At 44.0% G+C, this 19794-nt stretch overlaps 1 protein-coding gene across 1 annotated transcript in view; it reads left to right on the plus strand.

Annotated features, from left to right (window-relative positions):
- C3H17orf97 (chromosome 3 C17orf97 homolog) overlaps positions 1 to 19149 on the plus strand; it is a 33733-nt gene extending 14584 nt beyond the window's left edge. The window contains exon 2 of the mRNA XM_040422283.1: positions 18614 to 19149. Coding sequence (XP_040278217.1) covers positions 18614 to 19065 — 452 coding nt within the window. The 3' untranslated portion in view covers positions 19066 to 19149. The remainder of the gene's footprint in view (positions 1 to 18613) is intronic.
- Positions 19150 to 19794: the final 645 nt, after the last annotated feature.

Genomic DNA, 19794 nt, shown 5'->3' on the forward strand with positions numbered 1-19794 from the left:
TTCTAAAACCATAAAACCTTGAATATCATTATTATAAAGAAAATGTATTTTTTTTAAATCAGTGAAAAACGTATACCCATTTTATTTTGTCTCCGATAGCCTTGTGCACATAGCTGAGGTATAGTAACTTGATCACAAATTTCATAAATCAAAAATGATTCCTCTGACAATGGTCTGATATTTACTTGGCCAATGAGTATTGGGCAAATAAATCAATGGCTTGTTGAGACAACTGCTTACCAGTAATACCTGCTTAGACAGGCACAAGTCAAGGGATCATCATGAGCTATTGCATAGTCTCCACTACAAGATTCTTAATTCCTTTACAATTGCTATTCATAATGGTCAAGTACAAAAAGGTGCAGCCCATGATTTGGCTTAGCTCTTTCTTTTCTTGCATTCAGTAACCAAATGAACTGGAACGGTGCGGCTCATAGGAGGATTATGTGTGATTTAAACAATAAGTCTCATGGCTGATACCCAATCAACTTAGTGGTGTAGCTTAAATCTTCTCTTCTTAGTACAAAAGCTAGATTACCTCATCCACAGGGATGCTGCAAAGCTTAAAGTGTAACTGTCATTTTTTATTTTTATTTGCTAGTTTATTAGAGCTAGGCATGTATACATGAATTAGTCTTTCAATGATTGTCAAAAGATCTGTAATTACCTTATAATAACAGCTTTCATTAATGTCCGCTTTCCCACTACTCCCTCAAAAGACAGTTGCTATGGCTTTCCTGTCTTCCTTTTAGTATAAACAGAAGACAGAGGGGCGGTCCTTCACACTGCATGCCTGCATTAGGCTTTAGAGTGAGGAGGCGTGTCTGTCAGTAATCCAATCTGATTGGCTGGCAGAGAGCTGCTGACTACAGCATGTGTGTATGGGAAGTGAAGGAAAGCAGTTTTGGCCTCAGAGAACTGGCAGAGGAGCCATCTTGAGAAGGTCCTCATATTGTAAAAACTCAAGGAAAACAGTGGTATGTGAAGAAACTAAAGATTGCTTTATGCATAATGATGCTGCAGCAGTAACATATGCTAAAATTGATTTTTTTTTTAATGAAAACATGACAGTTACCTTTTAAAGAGGACCTGTCACCTCTCTAGATATGTCAGTTTTAGTAATGATATGCATCCCCCATGTAATACCAATTTTGGAGCATCTATTCTTATGACTCTGTGTTATGCCATTCTTCTATTATTTCTGCTACCAATTATGAATGAATTATTAACAGTTTTCAATGAAGGTCCAGATGAGTGTTACTAGTTGGTGGAGTGTCACTGCACAAAACTATGCAGGGTAGGGTTGTCTCGGGTATCGAATTATTGATACCCAGTCGATACTTTTGTCCTGGTATCGGTTCGATACCTGGATTTGCCATTTACCGATACAGAGCTGCTCTCAGTGCGCCCCATGTTCCCTCAGCAGCACAGGGGAGACGGAAGCAGTCCCTCCCTCCCCTCTGTGCCGCTGTTACCGCTGACACCAATCAGAGAAGAGAGGGGAAGAGGAGGGGAGGGGCTGTGGCCACTGCTCCACCAGTGAAGTTTACTCACTCATTAATTCAAATACAGGAGGCGGGTACTGGCTGCAGAATCATATAGCCTGCACCTGACCTCTATGAGAGGTAGCTGCGATCCGTGGCATCCCACAGCAAAAGCCATGGTCCACAGAGAGCTTCCAAAGCATCAGAGGGATCTCATTGTTAAAAGGTATCAGTCAGGAGAAAGGTACAAAAGAATTTCCAAGGCATTAGATATACCATGGAATACAGTGAAGACAGTCATCATCAAGTGGAGAAAATATGGCACAACAGTGACATTACCAAGAACTGGACTTCTCTCCAAAATTGATGAAAAGACGAGAAGAAAACTGGTGGGAGGCTACCAAGAGGCCTATAGCAACATTAAAGGAGCTGCAGAAATATCTGGCAAGTACCGGCTGTGTGGTACATGTGACAACAATCTCCCGTATTCTTCATATGTCTGGGCTATGGGGTAGAGTGGCAAGACGAAAGCATTTTCTTACGAAGAAAAACATCCAAGCCAGGCTACATTTTGAAAAAACACATCTTTAGTCTCCCAAAAGCATGTGGGAAAAGGTGTTATGGTCTGATGAAACCAAGGTTGAACTTTTTGGCCATAATTCCAAAAGATATGTTTGGCCCAAAAACAACACTGCACATCACCAAAAGAATACCATACCCACAGTGAAGTGTTGGCTGCATCATGCTTTGGGGCTGGTTTTATTCAGCTGGAACTGGGGCCTTAGTAAAGCTAGAGGGAATTATGAACAGTTCCAAATACCAGTCAATATTGGCACAAAACCTTCAGGCTTCTGCTAGAAAGCTGAACATGAAGAGGAACTACATCTTTAAGCATGACAACGACCCAAAGCATACATCCAAATTAACAAAGGAATGGCTTCACCAGAAGAAGATTAAAGTTTTGGAATGGTCCAGCCAGAGCCCAGACCTGAATCCGATTGAAAATCTGTGGGGTGATCTGAAGAAGGCTGTGCACAGGAGATGCCCTCGCAATCTGACAGATTTGGAGTGTTTTTGCAAAGAAGAGTGGGCAAATCTTGCCAAGTCAAAATGTGCCATGCTGATAGACTCATACCCAAAAAGACTGAGTGCTGTAATAAAATCAAAAGGTGCTTCAACAAAGTATTAGTTTAAGGGTGTGCACACTTATGCAACCATATTATTTTATTTTTATATTTTTTCTTCCCTCTACCTAAAAGATTTCAGATTGTTTTTCAATTGAGTTGTACAGTTTATAGGTCACATTAAAGGTGCAAAAAGTTCTGAAATGATTTATCTTTGTCTTGTTTTTTTACTTCACAGAAACCTGACATTTTAACAGGGGTGTGTAGACTTTTTATATCCACTGTATATATTTATAGTAGCTATCCTCATAATATATTATAACTTGATTATAACCGGTTAGCACAACACTCCATATTCCCTCTCCAATCCTGTGTATGTCTGTGCTTATAGTTATGTTGTCCATGCTAATAACACCCTACATGACTGTAGTTAGGGTATGACTGTAATGAGGGTACCCATTAAAAACTGATTATATTCACCCAAAGCTGCATATTGTCACCGCCAGCTCTCTGAGAAGCTCTGGCAGACGTTCTTCTGTACCTCTTGCATGATGTTCTTTGTTTTGGTTTCACTTTGTCATCTCTTTTCCTTCTCCCAGCTGTCATCTATTTACATTGATTGCCTCCCTTTATATTCCCTCCCATACTGCCTCACTTTGCGGTTTATACTACTTCCTGGATTGTGTTCACTGCTACATGCTGCAACTGCTGGTTCCTCAGATAAGTATTTTCCTTTATTTGTGTTTCCGTGCTGGCTTGATTCTAGGTGACCCTGACTCCCTCCGTATTAAGTGCAGGGAGCCGGTGGTTGTGTCCCCTCACTATTACACTATTATAGGGTTTTCAGGTGTCACACAGTCTAGGTACAAGGGCATGCAATTATCTGTCATAAAGATCTTTGCATGGGCAGAGCAGTCAGGGAGAGCTCTAGGGGTTTTATAGGGCTCACCCATATGTTCCTTAGTTTGGGATCAAGTCAGTCGGATGTTTATTTATAACTTCCAGTTTTCTGCAACACCATCCGTGACTTTATAAACCGCCAAAACCGTCTTAAGCATGGATCCGGTTTCAGCCTTGATTGACCGCATGCAGGGTCTTTCACTGGAGGTAGCAGATCTCCGTAAAACTGTGTCTCAGTTTCAGGTTCTGCTTGCGTTCATGGAGTTTGTTCCGAGCTTAAGATCTCACTTCCGGATACGTTCTCCAGGGGTAGTGAGAATTTAGTTCGCTTTAGAGAGGCTTGCAAACTCCATTTTCGCCTACATCCCCATTCCTCTGGTGATGAGGAGCAGAGGGTGGGGATCATCATCTCGCTGCTCAGGGATAACGCTCAGTCTTGGGCCTTTTCGCTGCTGGTGGGGGCACGGCCCCTCCGATCGGTGGATGAATTTTTTGTAGCCCTGGGGCAGATATATGATGACCCGGATTGTATTGCTCTGGCTGAATCTAAACTGCGTCTTTTATGCCAGGGTAAACAGTCCGCAGAGATATATTGTTCAGAATTTCGGAGATGGGCAGCTGATACTGGATGGAATGATGCTGCACTCCGAAGTAAATTTTGCCATGGTCTTTCGGAGGGATTGAAAGATGCATTTGCCTTTCATGAGAGACCTGCCTCGTTGGAGTCTGCCATGTCTCGAGCTGTTCGTATTGACAGGTGTCTTAGAGAGAGAGGAGAGATCACTCCTTCCTGTCATATTCAGTCCAAGGACAGTGGGGCTGTCTCATTCAGTGCGCAGGGGCCTCAGTCTCTCTCAATCCCCTCTGAGCAGGAGGCCATGCAGCTGGGTTTGCTTGCCTCTGATAGTAGAGGATTCAGCTCGCAGAGGAGGGTTTGTTTCTGTTGTGGAGGTATAAATCATTTGGCAAATGTTTGCCCCTCTAGGAGATTCAGGGAGTTTTCTGAGGGTAATAAAGAAACAAAAAGAAAAAAACCCTCTAAAAACTTTCCATCTGTTACTATTGGCAAGGTTGATGCGGAAATTGAAGGTTTGCCGTTTGCTTGTATTTCCCGTTTTGTCCTACCTGCCAGGGTGGCGCTAGATAGCAAGAACATTGTTTGTGAGATTTTTGTAGATAGTGGAGCAGCTGTCAATCTCATTGATAATCAATTTGCTATAACACATGGTTTCCAGGTACGCACTTTGGGAAAGGATATACCTGTTTTTGCTATCGATTCCGCTCCACTTTCTCAAAAATCGTTAAAGGGCATAGTTCACAATATCCGTTTGACTGTGGGTGATGCTCATGTTGAGGATATGTCATGTTTCGTCCTAAGCGGATTACCTACTCCTCTAGTGTTGGGGCTACCCTGACTCACTAAACATAACCCCACCATTGATTGGCAAGCAAGGCAAATAAATGGTTGGAGTGACTTTTGCAGCGAGAATTGCCTCACGGCGTCTCGTTCAGAGGTTTCTACCAAGACTGTACCATCTTTTCTCTCTGAATTTTTGGATGTGTTTTCAGAGAGTGGTGTCCAGGAGCTGCTCCCTCACTGGGAGTACGATTGCCCTATTAATCTCATCCCAGGCGCCAAGCTGCCAAAATCACGTTTATACAATCTCTCCCAACCTGAAAGGGTCGCTATGCGTACTTATATCTCTGAGAGCCTGAGAAAGGGACACATCCGACCCTCGAAGTCACCTGTTGCCGCAGTTTTTTTTTTTTGTTAAGAAAAAAGATGGTTCTTTAAGACCATGTCTGGATTTCAGGGAGCTGAACTGTATCACAATTCGTGACCCTTATCCGCTTCCTCTGATCCCGGACCTGTTTAACCAGATTGTTGGGGCTAAAGTTTTTTCTAAGTTGGGTTTAAGAGGGGCATACAACCTAGTCAGGGTCAGGGAAGGGGACGAATGGAAGACGGCCTTCAATACCCCTGAGGGCCATTTCGAGAATTTGGTTATGCCCTTTGGTTTGATGAATGCTCCAGCCGTCTTCCAAAATTTTGTGAATAGTATTTTTTATCATTTAATGGGGAAATTTGTACTGGTGTATCTAGATGACATTTAGATTTTTTCTCCTGATTTCAAAACTCATAGGGACCACCTACGTCAGGTCTTGCTCATTCTGCGGGAGAATAAATTGTATGCTAAACTGGAAAAATGTGTGTTTGCGGTTCCAGAAATTCAATTTCTGGGTTTTCTTCTCTCCGCTTCTGGTTTTCGCATGGACCCTGAGCAGGTCCGCACTGTGCTTGATTGGGAGCTTCCTGAGAATCAGAAGGCGCTGATGAGGTTTTTGGGTTTTGCCAATTATTACAGGAAGTTTATTTAGAATTATTCCTCTGTTGTTAAGCCACTCATTGATATGACTAAAAAGGGGGTAGATTTTTCCTCCTGGTCGGTAGATGCACTTAAGGCCTTTTCTAGTATCAAAGAGAGTTTTTCTTCCGCTCCCATCTTGGTTCAACCTGATGTCTCTCTGCCTTTCATTGTTGAGGTGGACGCTTCTGAGGTGGGTGTGGGTGCGGTCTTGTCTCAGGGTCCCTCTCCTGCCAAATGGCGACCGTGTGCCTTTTTCTCAAGGAAACTCTCCTCCACAGAGAGAAATTACGATGTGGGAGATAGGGAGTTGTTGGCCATCAAATTAGCTTTTGAGGAATGGCGCCATTGGCTAGAGGGAGCCAGACACCCTATTACCGTGTTTACCGACCATAAGAATCTGGCCTACTTGGAATCAGCCAAGCGTCTGAACCCGAGACAGGCCAGATGGTCTTTATTCTTTTCTAGGTTTAATTTTGTTGTCACGTTCCGCCCTGGGGTTAAAAATGTGAAGACTGATACCCTGTCACTTTGTTTTCCGGGAGGGGGGAACTTTGAAAACCCGGGTCCCATTTTGGCTGAAGGGGTGGTCGTCTCTGCTCTTTATCCTGATTTGGAGGTAGAGGTTCAGGCAACCCAGGCAGAGGCTCCTGATCTTTGTCCTCCTGGGAGGTTGTTTGTGCCTCTCGCTTTACGACACAAGGTTTTTAAGGAGCACCACGATACTGTCCTTGCTGGGCACCAGGGTAGTAGAGCCACAGTGGATCTCATTGCTCGGAGATTCTGGTGGACGGCTCTTTGTAAGACGGTTGAGGGTTTTGTGGCAGCCTGCGAGACCTGCGCTCGTGCCAAGGTCCCTCATTCACGGCCATGAGGTTCTCTCCTCCCGTTACCCATTCCTTCCCTTCCTTGGATGCATCTGTCCATGGACTTCATTACGGACCTGCCTCGTTCCTCGGGGAAGACTGTGATTCTGGTAGTAGTGAACCGTTTTAGCAAAATGGCGCATTTCATTCCCTTCCCTGGGTTTACCCAATGCTAAAACGCTGGCGCAAGCACTTGTTGATCACATTGTCAAATTGCATGGCATTCCTTCAGACATAGTTTCTGATATGGGCACGCAGTTTGTTTCCAGATTCTGGAAGGCTTTCTGTTCTCGCTTGGGGGTTCGGTTGTCGTTCTCTTCTGCTTTTCACCCGCAGTCGAATGGCCAGACCGAACGCGTCACTCAGAATCTGGAGACATATCTGCGCTGTTTTGTGGCAGAGAATCAGGAGGATTGGTGTTCTTTTTTGTCCCTTGCTGAGTTTGCTTTAAATAACCGTCGCCAGGAGTCCTCGGATAAGTCACCATTTTTTGGTGCATATGGGTTTCATCCGCAGTTTGGGACATTCTCTGGAGAGGGGTCTTCTGGTTTACCTGATAAGGAGAGATTTTCCTCGTCTTTGTCATTTATTTGGCAATAGATTCAGGGTAATATGAAGAGGATGAGTGAGAGATATAAGCGTGTGGCGGATAAGAGACGTGTGCCTGGTCCTGACCTGAATGTGGGTGATCTGGTGTGGTTGTTTACAAAGAATATCAAACTGAAGGTTCCCTCCTGGAAGTTGGGTCCTAAGTTTATTGGGCCTTACAAGATCTTGTCCATCATCAATCCCGTTGCCTTCCGTCTTGATCTTCCTCAGACTTGGAAGATCCATAATGTTTTTTACAGGTCCCTATTAAAACCGTATGTCCAACCCACTGTACCCTCCTCTTTGCCTCCTCCTCCGATTGTTGTTGATGGTAATCTTGAATTTCAGGTCTCTAGTATTGTGGATTCTCGCATTATCCGTGGTTCTCTCCAGTATCTCGTTCATTGGGAGGATTATGGTCCTGAGGAGAGGATGTGGGTCCCAGTGGCGGACATTAAGGCCACTCGTGTTATCAGGGCTTTCCATAGATCCCATCCTGAGAAGGTGGGCTCTGAGTGTCCGGAGTCCACTCGTAGAGGGAGGGGTACTGTCACCGCCAGCTCTCTGAGAAGCTCTGGCAGACGTTCTTCTGTAACTCTTGCATGATGTTCTTTGTTTTGGTTTCACTTTGTCATCTCTTTTCCTTCTCCCAGCTGTCATCTATTTACACTGATTGCCTCCCTTTATATTCCCTCCCATACTGCCTCACTTTGCGGTTTATACTACTTCCTGGATGGTGTTCACTGCTACATGTTGCAACTGCTGGTTCCTCAGATAAGTCTTTTCCTTTATTTGTGTTTCCGTGCTGGCTTGATTCTAGGTGACCCTGACTCCCTCCGTATTAAGTGCAGGGAGCCGGTGGTCGTGTCCCCTCACTATTATAGGGTTTTCAGGTGTCACACAGTCTAGGTACGAGGGCATGCAATTATCTATCATAAAGATCTTTGCATGGGCAGAGCAGTCAGGGAGAGCTCTAGGGGTTTTATAGGGCTCACCCATATGTTCCTTAGTTTGGGATCAAGTCAGTCGGATGTTTATTTATAACTTCCAGTTTTCTGCAACACCATCCGTGACACATATAGAGAAGTCTATGGAGAAACACCAGAAATAAATGCTATACCTGGAGCATACTGCATTTAATAAAATAAAATAAAGGTACAAAGCAACAAAAAAGCCACTAAAACACAAGTATGTAGTGTTTAATAATTATTATATTATTATCTATTTTTAAGCTCCATTAATTCCAGGGCTCTGTACATATGAAAAGGGGTATACTCACATTATATAGAGCAAAAAAAATATACGCAACGGCTAACTTAGTGATTGAGGAGAGGACCCTGCCCTCGACAGTAGGTAAGGGTGGAAGCTGTTCATATGTCTCCCTATTGACAACAAATATACAGCTGCAGCATTTTCTGCCCAAAAAAATGAAGCAAACAAAATGCCAGAAAAATTTCAGCAAAAACTGACCTTTTCCCAAATTGGCCTATGTGAAACCAGGTAACTGCTGCAACATACAGTATACTGAGGGGAAAAGCCTTAGTAAGCTTGGAGGGTCACTAATGGTATTAACCATTTATATTTTAAGCTACTTTACTGTCTAATAATTCAACATATTAATTACATTTCAGATAATGTAGACAATTTGTTCCAAAACGTGTAAGGAACCTATAGACAGGCAGAGGGGGGGTCCAGCTTGTTACGTTTACAGGCCTTCAATAAAAAGTGGCAAGAAACAAAAGGTAAAAGTGCTTGTGTTGGACAGCTGCCCAGCTACATATCACAGGGGTTGTAAATGCCAAATGAGCCAGGGACCCAGCTGTTGACAGGGGCATATTACAAAATCTGTAGGTTCAGCTTTCAACACTATTTACGGGTTATGTATAGAAATAATCTACACTAAAATCTGAACAGCCATGTAAATACATTGCATTGCTTATCATGTACAGAGCCGGAGTTATAGCCTGTATTATAGATTCACAGTTTTGCAGGCTCCAGAGCTGAGTTCTCCCAGCAGTCTTTGCTTTTTTAAGCAGCCCTCTGGTTTGCCCTTCAAAAAGTCACTGGACAACCCCCCCCCCTCCCCACATGTGCTGGGCCCCTCACCAGTGATATAATTCACAAAGCTATATCTAAGATTTATAAATGATGTTTTCATGGTTTGGTCAGGCTTCGGAGAGTTTGTAGAACATCTAAATATGGTAAATAAAATGAATATGAGGTTCACCCATAATTTTGGAGGATCCAGATTAGAATTTCTGGATGTGATGGTGCTGGAAAGGGAGGGAGAGTTGGTCACTGAGGGCTATCGTAAGCCTACGGCCACCAACTCTCTGCTGCACTTCTCGAACTATCACCCAGAAAGTGTCAAGAAAGCAGTCCCTTTTGGACAATTTGTTAGATTGAGAAGAATCAATAAGACAGAGGAGAGCTTTAGAGAAACAGTCCTTAGACCTTAAGAAACGTCTTTTGGCTAGGGGTTATCCCATGAGCTTGTTAAATGATGCATTACAGAAAGCCACGTTAATACATAGGGCTGCGGCACTTGAAGGGAATACAAAAATTAAGAGACAGGCAGACAACCAGAAACGCTTAGTTTTTTCTTTTAAGTACAGCCCTATGGCAGACCACATTAAGAAAGTGATAAGGGAGAATTGGGATATAGTAGAGAAAGATGAAAGTCTAAAAGGAATAAAAGAACCTAACCCCTTAGTAGCTTTTAGGAAATGTCACACTTTAAAAGACAAATTGGTTAGAAGTTGCTTCGTAGAGTTAAAGTCAGACATGTGGCTGAGGGATTGGGCACCTACTGGTAATCGCCATTGCGGTAATTGCTCGTATTGTAAGTATAACCCTCATTGGGATTTATTCACCTTTGGAGGTCTGCAATATAAAGTAAATACTTTGATTACATGTAGGAGTAAATATGTCGTATACCTCATTTCATGTATATGCGGTAGATTTTATATAGGTAAGACTATCAGGAATATGAATGAGAGATTTAGGCTAAATGCACACGATCAGAATTGCGTGCGGATTTTCCGTGCGGAAAATCCGCACCGTAGGTCATGTGCATTGTATTCTATGAGAATTTGAAATTCTCAATGCACGCGATGCAGATTTTTTCCGCACTGATTTTGACCTGCGGTGCGGATGTTAAAATCCGCAGCATGTCAATTTATGACCGGATTTTCTTCATTCACTTTGTAAAATCCGCACCAAATCCGCACCTGCGGATTTCAGTGCGGATTCTCCGCACATGAATCCTGACCATGTGCATGTACTCTTAGGGAACATTTAAATTCTATCCATACAGGGAAAGGCTGCCCACGACTGATAGAACATGTGAGATCAGAACACAATAGTAACAGCAAGGTCCTGAGGTTTGCAGGGATTGAGTCAGTGTGTAATCCACCACAAGGGGGCGATAGACATCAAGAGCTCCTTAGAAGATAGGCCAGATGGATACTGAGATCCGAAGCTAAGGGCCCTTTAGGCCTAAATGATAGAAATGACTTCGGATTTCTATAGATAGTACATTATTTGTAACCTTTCAGTTTTTTTATTTTATGGTATGTTAACATGTTTTTATGTTCCTCTGGTGACGTCACTAGTATGTGCCGCGCAGAGGCTCTGTTGCATAAAGATGACGATCATGCATCGTTCTGTCAGTGGCCTGAGAAAGCGCTGAGGCGCGATACGACCGTCGCCACGAGTTACTGCCTGCGGTATGTTGATCCGCCCCACGCAGAAAAAAATAAATCCATCTTCTTGTTGAGTGCCACTCATGCATTTTTTTCTATGGGATATGTGTATAAGGACTTAAGAGCAGAGCACCGCCATTAGTGGGAGAGAAGACCTGACTCAAAAGCAGAGACTTGCTAAATAAGGGAATTTGGGCAGTGAATGGGAACACATCCGTGATGCGGAGTGCACACGAGCCGTTGCCTGTGTATTTCGGACCCGGCGTATCCGCGCCGCAATACGGCCACGGGCACACAACGTTCGTGTGCAAGAGGCCTTACTGTTGTGACTCGTTTATTCCCAAACATATGGAAATATCTGGGAAACTGTACTCTGCTGATCGACAATGCAAGTTTAAAGGGGTTGTCCATCCCTATATCAATTTTAACATTCCCCCATCCCCACCCTATGGGACCTGTCAGGAAAAGTATACTTACCTGCTCTCCATTGATCAGTTCTCTCTCCTTAGATCCACTAATGTCTTCTCTGGACTTGCAGCGCCGCAGGCAAACATCTGGTATGGACGGGTTCATGTGCACTGCTGCAGCCAGTGAGCGGCTGCAGTAGTGACGTTTCCCCCAAGCGGCACTTGACCCAGGGCTTCAACATTTATATGGGGCTCGACTACCTCTTTAAAGTCGGTTGTGTTGTGAGGAGAACTTCATAAAACCTGTAAATTACTTAGAGCTTCACGAGAAAACTGATAAATGCATAGATAAATCCCACTCGGTATCCCAGGTCTCAAGCACATAGCAGCACTCAGTGAAAGGAATTCAGCAGAAGAAACCTTGTTAGGGCTCTATATGAAATCTGAGGCATACAGAAATACATTAGAGTCCCCTACACTTTTATAGTCACTGTATTGTGATTGTGTACAACTCAGAGGTTGTTTGATGCTGCAGTACAGCATCTTGAGCTCTGCATGTGTGCCTGCTGTGATACATTGATATCATGCAGGGTATAGCTACCTTCACTTTTCCTCATATATTGCATTATCAAAAATGATGAGATAGCAGCAGGACATCTGCAGTCCCCCTGTGCCCACAACAGGTCATGTTTTGAGGATATCTCATAGAGAGAAGATTTAGGTCATTCTTGTTGCCCTGACAATAATCATATGAACTGTACAAACAAAAAAATGGAAAAATAAGACCTTTCCAGTGTATTTGATGACCAGAGTTCAAGCTCCCTTTAAGGCTCAAACAGGCTTGGTAGTTAAGGCGTTAAATTATGTTATGTCAGTCATAGTCATTATTATACTACTATACTATTTTTCCCAATCTTTGCAATCTACAGTCGTGGCCAAAAGTTTTAAGAATAACATAAATATTGGAAATTGGAAAAGTTGCTGCTTAAGTTTTTATAATAGCAATTTGCATATACTCCAGAATGTTATGAAGAGTGATCAGATGAATTGCATAGTCCTTCTTTGCCATGAAAATTAACTTAATCCCCAAAAAAAACTTTCCACTGCATTTCATTGCTGTCATTAAAAGGACCTGCTGAGATCATTTCAGTAATCGTCTTGTTAACTCAGGTGAGAATGTTGACGAGCACAAGGCTGGAGATCATTATGTCAGGCTGATTTGGTTAAAATGGCAGACTTGACATGTTAAAAGGAGGGTAATGCTTGAAATCATTGTTCTTCCATTGTTAACCATGGTGACCTGCAAAGAAACGCGTGCAGCCATCATTGCGTTGCATAAAAATGGCTTCACAGGCAAGGATATTGTGGCTACTAAGATTGCACCTCAATCAGCAATTTATAGGATCATCAAGAACTTCAAGGAAAGAGGTTCAATTCTTGTTAAGAAGGCTTCAGGGCGTCCAAGAAAGTCCAGCAAGCGCCAGGATCGTCTCCTAAAGAGGATTCAGCTGCGGGATCGGAGTGCCACCAGTGCAGAGCTTGCTCAGGAATGGCAGCAGGCAGGTGTGAGCGCATCTGCACGCACAGTGAGGCGAAGACTTTTGGAAGATGGCCTGGTGTCAAGAAGGGCAGCAAAGAAGCCACTTCTCTCCAATAAAAACATCAGGGACAGATTGATCTTCTGCAGAAAGTATGGTGAATGGACTGCTGAGGACTGGGGCAAAGTCATATTCTCCGATGAAGCCTCTTTCCAATTATTTGGGGCATCTGGAAAAAGGCTTGTCCGGAGAAGAAAAGGTGAGCGCTACCATCAGTCCTGTGTCATGCCAACAGTAAAGCATCCTGAGACCATTCATGTGTGGGGTTGCTTCTCATCCAAGGGAGTGGGCTCACTCACAATTTTGCCCAAAAACACAGCCATGAATAAAGAATGGTACCAAAACACCTTCCAACAGCAACTTCTTCCAACAATCCAACAACAGTTTGGTGAAGAACAATGCATTTTCCAGCACGATGGAGCACCGTGCCATAAGGCAAAAGTGATAACTAAGTGACTCGGGGACCAAAACGTTGACATTTTGGGTTCATGGCCTGGAAACTCCCCAGATCTTAATCCCATTGAGAACTTGTGGTCAATCCTCAAGAGGCGGGTGGACAAACAAAAACCCACTAATTCTGACAAACTCCAAGAAGTGATTATGAAAGAATGGGTTGCTATCAGTCAGGAATTGGCCCAGAAGTTGATTGAGAGCATGCCCAGTCAAATTGCAGAGGTCCTAAAAAAGAAGGGCCAACACTGCAAATACTGACTCTTTGCATAAATGTCATGTAATTGTCGATAAAAGCCTTTGAAACGTATGAAGTGCGTGTAATTATATTTCACTATATCACAGCAACAACTGAAACAAAGATCTAAAAGCAGTTTAGCAGCAAACTTTCTGAAAATGAATATTTGTGTCATTCTTAAAACTTTTGGCCACGACTGTATAACTGCATAATTGTCAAACGTGTTTCTTTGTATGACCAGCAGATGGCACTCACATCATTTCTTATGTTTTCAGTGACTTTATCCCGTCATGGAGTTTACTTCTTTAGGGGGGAACTAACTCTCCTTGGGAGAGAGCACCTTTATCAGTGTGAGGAGACTTATAGGCCATACATGCTCCTCTGGAATTCTGGGAGGGAAGGATCTAAATGAGCTCTTAACAAGCTTTGCCTCTAATGCCACCAGATGTAAGGCAGCTATCCTATAAGTCAATGTTCAGCTCTTACAATAAGCCTTGAGACATGACTTGGATATTAAATAGGCCAGCACCTCATCTGCAGACAGCTGTTTCAGGGTGATTGCCCCTCATCAGTGCAGAGCAGAGAGTACTGGCTTAACTGGGTGAGAGGCCTGTGTCCGGGTCAGGGGGGAACTAACCCGGACCAGGCCTCTCACCCAGTACTTATTTAGGTGTATGAGTGCGGTTTGCGTTACTGTGTATTTGCTATAGTGTGGCCTGTGCTACTGTGAGCCTGCTTGCGAGTGGGGGCGCTGTGGGTTTTCGATAAGCCCTTAATTAATCGGTGTTTTGATTTAAATGTCATAGATGGTGGCAGCGTGTTGGGGTGCATGAGAGGCTGTGGCAGGGTGTAATTGAGGCTTAATCTGAGGCCTGTGTGTAGAGGCGCGAGAGATTGAGTACGCGAAATAGAGCGACCCTTGGCAGTCGCACCCGGGTCACGTGACAGGGCGGTTCCCATACGTGACAGTTAGTATTATAGTTGTTTCTGAGCAATGCAGGAGCCTCTCCCAGTTTTCTAATGTATTATGCATGCGTCAGTACCACAGTACACATGTGCAATAGGTACTGTTCAGCCAGCACTGTGGTTACCTAGCTACTAGAGATGCTTCTACTGCTCCGCTCCAATATCTCTACTTTTCAATATGTTTAGGGAGCGGAGAACACCTTAGGGGATTGTATCTTGCTCTCCATGGCGTTTGGAAAAATGTTATTACCAGGTAGCCATTTTACACAGTATATGTCATTGGCTTACTATGAATTCGCTCCTCTCATTAATATTTTTATTTATTGTCTATGATGTTTTTCTGGTGTATACTGTATATGTTTTCTTATAGTTAACTATATGACATACATTATATATGTATATTCTCTATAACCCTTCCCAGTGGGTTGGCAAATTTGTTTCACAACGTTTTTAACATGATTTTATGTTTTAAAAACTATTAGTTTGTATTTGATTTTATTAACTGTTCTAAATAAAGAAGAGGCCATAGGGTCCAGGAACACATTGTTCTTGGGACCTTGGCTAATAAAGGTTCATTTGGATACAGTGCCAATGATGCAACGTAAGTTGCCAGTGTCTGGGCCAAGCCAAGGATTGCACTCCCTAACCTGTGGCAATCCAGTGAGAGCTGATCTGGGTCTGCTAAGACCCAGCAGTTCTGCTCTGCTCCCAAGGCACCCAGTGATCGCAGCATCGCCGGCTCCACTAAAGGAAGCATACTGAGTAGTGCTTAGTGCTACGCACCAAGAAAAGGAGAAGGCAGAAGTGGTAATAAACCACATCTGTCTTCTCCTTGGGGTCCCCAGCTATCACTGACTGCTCCTTCTAAATTGCAGGAGCTTTCGTCCAGTGCCGTACATGTATGGTGCTTGGTTGTTATGACATTAAGGAGCATTATTATTGGCGAGGCCTAAATGGAGTCTGCACAGAAGGTCCATGAGAAGTTTACTAGTACTGCTCTGAGTAGTACTAGTAAAATTCCCATGGGCCTGCTGAGCAGATACCACCTAAACCTCCACACTAATAATCCCCCATAATTAGGTGAGTTCCAATCCATATTTAGCCCCCCACCCCCTCATTCTCACTAAAATTCCCCCTGGAAAAATATATTACCTGGCTGCAGGGCCACAATGCTCACTAAAGCAGTGCTTGTGGACTGGAGTGGTGAGCAGACTGTGAGAGAGCCAGACACGTGTGCTCTGATGACTTATCAATGCCTGTGCACCTGGCGATCTTGTAGGCCACAGGTCTGAACCAGTCCGAACTCAGTGTGTGGCATGAGACTGAGTGACTTATTCACTGAACGACGATGGTAGGATGTGTGCTACCTGCAACACAGTAAATGGCATTGTCTGTAACAGTGGCCAGGTGCCTGAAGCAACCACCCCTGAATTCCCCCCATGCTACACCACTGCAGTTTGATTCATTCTTGATGCCTCCTCTGTTACGGCTGATTAACTCATCCGCTAAATATCCAGCACTTGACTAGGGCAGATCAGAGATTTCACAAAATAATTTCCTATAAAGGTCCTCTATGACAGTGCAACAGCAGCTCGGGAGGAGCTTGCTGAGAATGGGAGTGGTAGTGGCACTGACTCACAGATCACGACCTGACCGGAGGATGCAACTTTTGTTCCCTTGGAGCACACCCTGATGTTGGGGCTTCTGCCTGATGGTATTTGGGGTGCCCATTGTGAAATGGCTGGCGAATGGTGTTGCGGTCAGTGAGAAGGCTAGTTGGTGCAAATAAATAGGTCTTTACTAACATGCAGAATAGGAGTAGTATCAAGGCACAATTCCAAGGCATATAACACAGTGCAATCTTTCCTCAATTGCAATGTATGGATGGCAGTAATGATGGAGGTTCTGGTTCTCCTTCTTTCTGTCTTTCTAAAGTCTTTCTGCAGAATCTTAGGCTGGCCAGGCTGTCTTAGGTGAGTTGGCAATACTCCCTCTCACAGAAGCAAAGTCTATATCAATTTTAAACTAAACAAGCACATTACCTTGCCAACTGACTCCAGTGCATGGCCATGCAGCTTCTGGACCAGGCCCCGCTCTATAATAAGGCAGACCAAGCGGCTGACCAAGCCATGGGGGGAGGGGGCTGAAAAATTAAACTTTTTTTTAAAATCACTGTGTGGTCCTGGTATGTTCTCTCTGGGCTCCCGACAAGTTTGAGGACCTTTCCCAATCAGTGGCCGCAGTTGTATCACGTGTCAGGCCAGTGATTTCCCGCTGAGCCAATCATTGGCCTGACACGTGACACAGCTGCGGCCACTGTTTGGCTGAGTGGGAAAGGTCCTCAAACTTGTCGGGAGCCCAGAGAGAAGATGCCAGGACCACACAGAGAAGATGGGGAGATGCTGCAGACGGGACCAGGGCTAGGTGACCATAATGTTTTTTACACAACATTAATAGAGGGGGAAGGGTGACATGGGAGGTTGGAAATGTGCCATGGAGGGGGAGAAATATGACATTGAGGGGGTGAAATATGACATTGAGGGGGTGAAATGTGACATGGAGGGGGAGAAATGTGACATGGAGGGGGTTAAATGTGACATGGAGGGGGAGAAATATGACATGGGGGGAGAAATGTGACATGGGGGGAGAAATTTCTCCCCCTGCATGTCACATTTCTCCCCCTCCATGTCACATCACCCCCTCCTTTTTACATCACCCCCTTTGTGTCACATTTCTTCCCCCCCCCCCTCATGGCACATCATCCCCCCTCCATGTCACATTTCTCCCCCTCCATGTAACATTTCACCCCCTCCATGTCACATCACCCCCTACTTTTTACATCACCCCCTTTGTGTCATTTCTTCCCCCCATGGCACATAATCCTCCCATGTCACATTTCTCCCCCTCCATGTCACATCACCCCCCTATGTCACATTTCTCCCCCTCCATGTCACATCACCCTCCTATGCCACGTTTCTCCCCCTCCATGTCACATCACCCCCTATGTCACATTTCACCTCCTCCATGTCACATCACCCCGTTATGTCACATTTCTCCCTCTCCATGTTACATCACCCCCTTTGTGTCACATTTCTCCCCCCCCACCCATGGCACATCACCCCCTATGTCACATTTCTCCCCCTCCATGTCACATTTCTCCCCCTCCATGTCACATCACCCCGTTATGTCTCATTTCCCCCCCTCCATGTCACATCACCCCGTTATGTCACATTTCTCCCCATATGTCAAATTTCTCCCCCTCCATGTCACATCACCCCCCTATTTCACATTTCTCCCCCCTCCATGTCACATCACCCCCTCCGTGTCACATTTCTCATCCCACCCCATGTGACATCACCCCCTCCATGTCACTTTTCTCCCCCTCCATGTCACTTTTCTCCCCCTCCATGTTACATCACCCCCTCCTTTTTACATCACTCCCACAGAGTTCTGGTGGGGGGAAAGGGGGGGGGGGCGCTAAAATGTAGCTTTGCTTGTGTTGGCAAAAATCCTTGCACCGGCCCTGTTCTGGACCTTTTAATATTCCTCCTCGTTCACAATCCTGGGTATAAATAGATCATGGGAGAGATCTTTCTATTGACCACCAAGAAGATAAGACAGGCTATCTGCATACAACAGGTGGATGTTCCATTGTCATAAAATGAATGACCATAATGCTGGTGAACACAGTGACATCGTGGGGATAGTATATGGAGTTCCCCGAGGAAGGCTGATATAGAAAACAATTATTCCCTAATACTTTATATACAGTATGTCCTACAATGAACTTTACAGGTATCTTTTTTTTATTTTTATATAAGACCAATATATTGTATTCTTCAGCAGTTGAGACTGAGTGTGTTAATTGAATATAATAATTTTATCAAGTTTACATATTCACATCTGAATATTACTTTTACAGAAAATATTAAGAGTCAGCCAATCATTCCTCCATCATCTGAACTGCAAACAACTACCATAAGTGACTCAAAGGACAAATCAGATGAATCAAAAACCAAGAAAGAGATTGAATCGGCGTGTTTATCTACAATAACCCAGGAAGGTGTAGTAAATGAGAGCTTGAGATGGGAAGGAGTGCTTGAAGATCCTGTAGCAGAAGAAGAGAGGATCCGCCAATATAAAATCAACAGGCGTAAACGTTACTTGTTAGCTGCCCAAAAGTCCACCTCTGCTCCTTCAGAAGGACTCGAAAAACAAATCCATGCAGATCAAAATCAAGATCCCGGCATAAAAGAAGACAGTAGGAATGAATCAAATACTGAGAATGCTGTGAAATGTACAAGTGACTTAAAGCTGAGATCTCATATGGCACAGCTGCCATTGCTTAAAAACATAGTGAAGAATGGTATTTAAATCTATATACATGCTATCTTGAGATCTGGTTAGAAGACAATACAGTGAACTTCAGGATAGGTCATCAATATAACATCGATAGGGATCTTGCACGCTGCACGCCTATTGATCAGCTTTTTTATGCAGCAAGCTGTGGCAGAACTATACAAAAGGCTATGTCTATTGTAGTTTCTGGCAATAGTGCATGGTATAAGTGATCTAAATATCGCATGCTCAAGTCCCCTAGGTGGACTACAAAGTAAGTTAAAAGTAGAGGTGGGACGAATCCAATTTTTTTCGAATCCGAAAAGGTTCTTGAATCTATTGCATCTTTTGAATCTCGAATCCTACAAATCCTGTAAATAACAAACATATTTCACATGAAAACTTACAGTTACTTGGCTTGGCCCTTGGGGATCTCGGACACCACTTCAACACTTGGCGGGGGGGCTCGGTGGAGCTGATGTTGTGTTTCATCCTAATGAGAAAGATTTCATAATAAGGATTTGGACAAAGGGCAGAGGGATAGCAGAGCAGGGAGAAGCTGGTGCTGCTACTAGGGGAGTAATAAAGTCATACCATGGGGGAGTAATAAAGCCCATCATAATGCCCCCCCCCCCCAGTAGAAATAATTCTTCTTATAAAAAATACCCCCTTGTAATGCCCCCAGTTGAGCTAATGTCCCCATAGTGCCCCCCATAATGTGCCAGTATAAAATACCCCTATATAGTGCCCCCATAGTGCTCCTTT

The sequence above is a fragment of the Bufo bufo genome, chromosome 3 (assembly GCF_905171765.1).
Source record: "Bufo bufo chromosome 3, aBufBuf1.1, whole genome shotgun sequence".
NCBI lineage: Eukaryota > Metazoa > Chordata > Amphibia > Anura > Bufonidae > Bufo > Bufo bufo.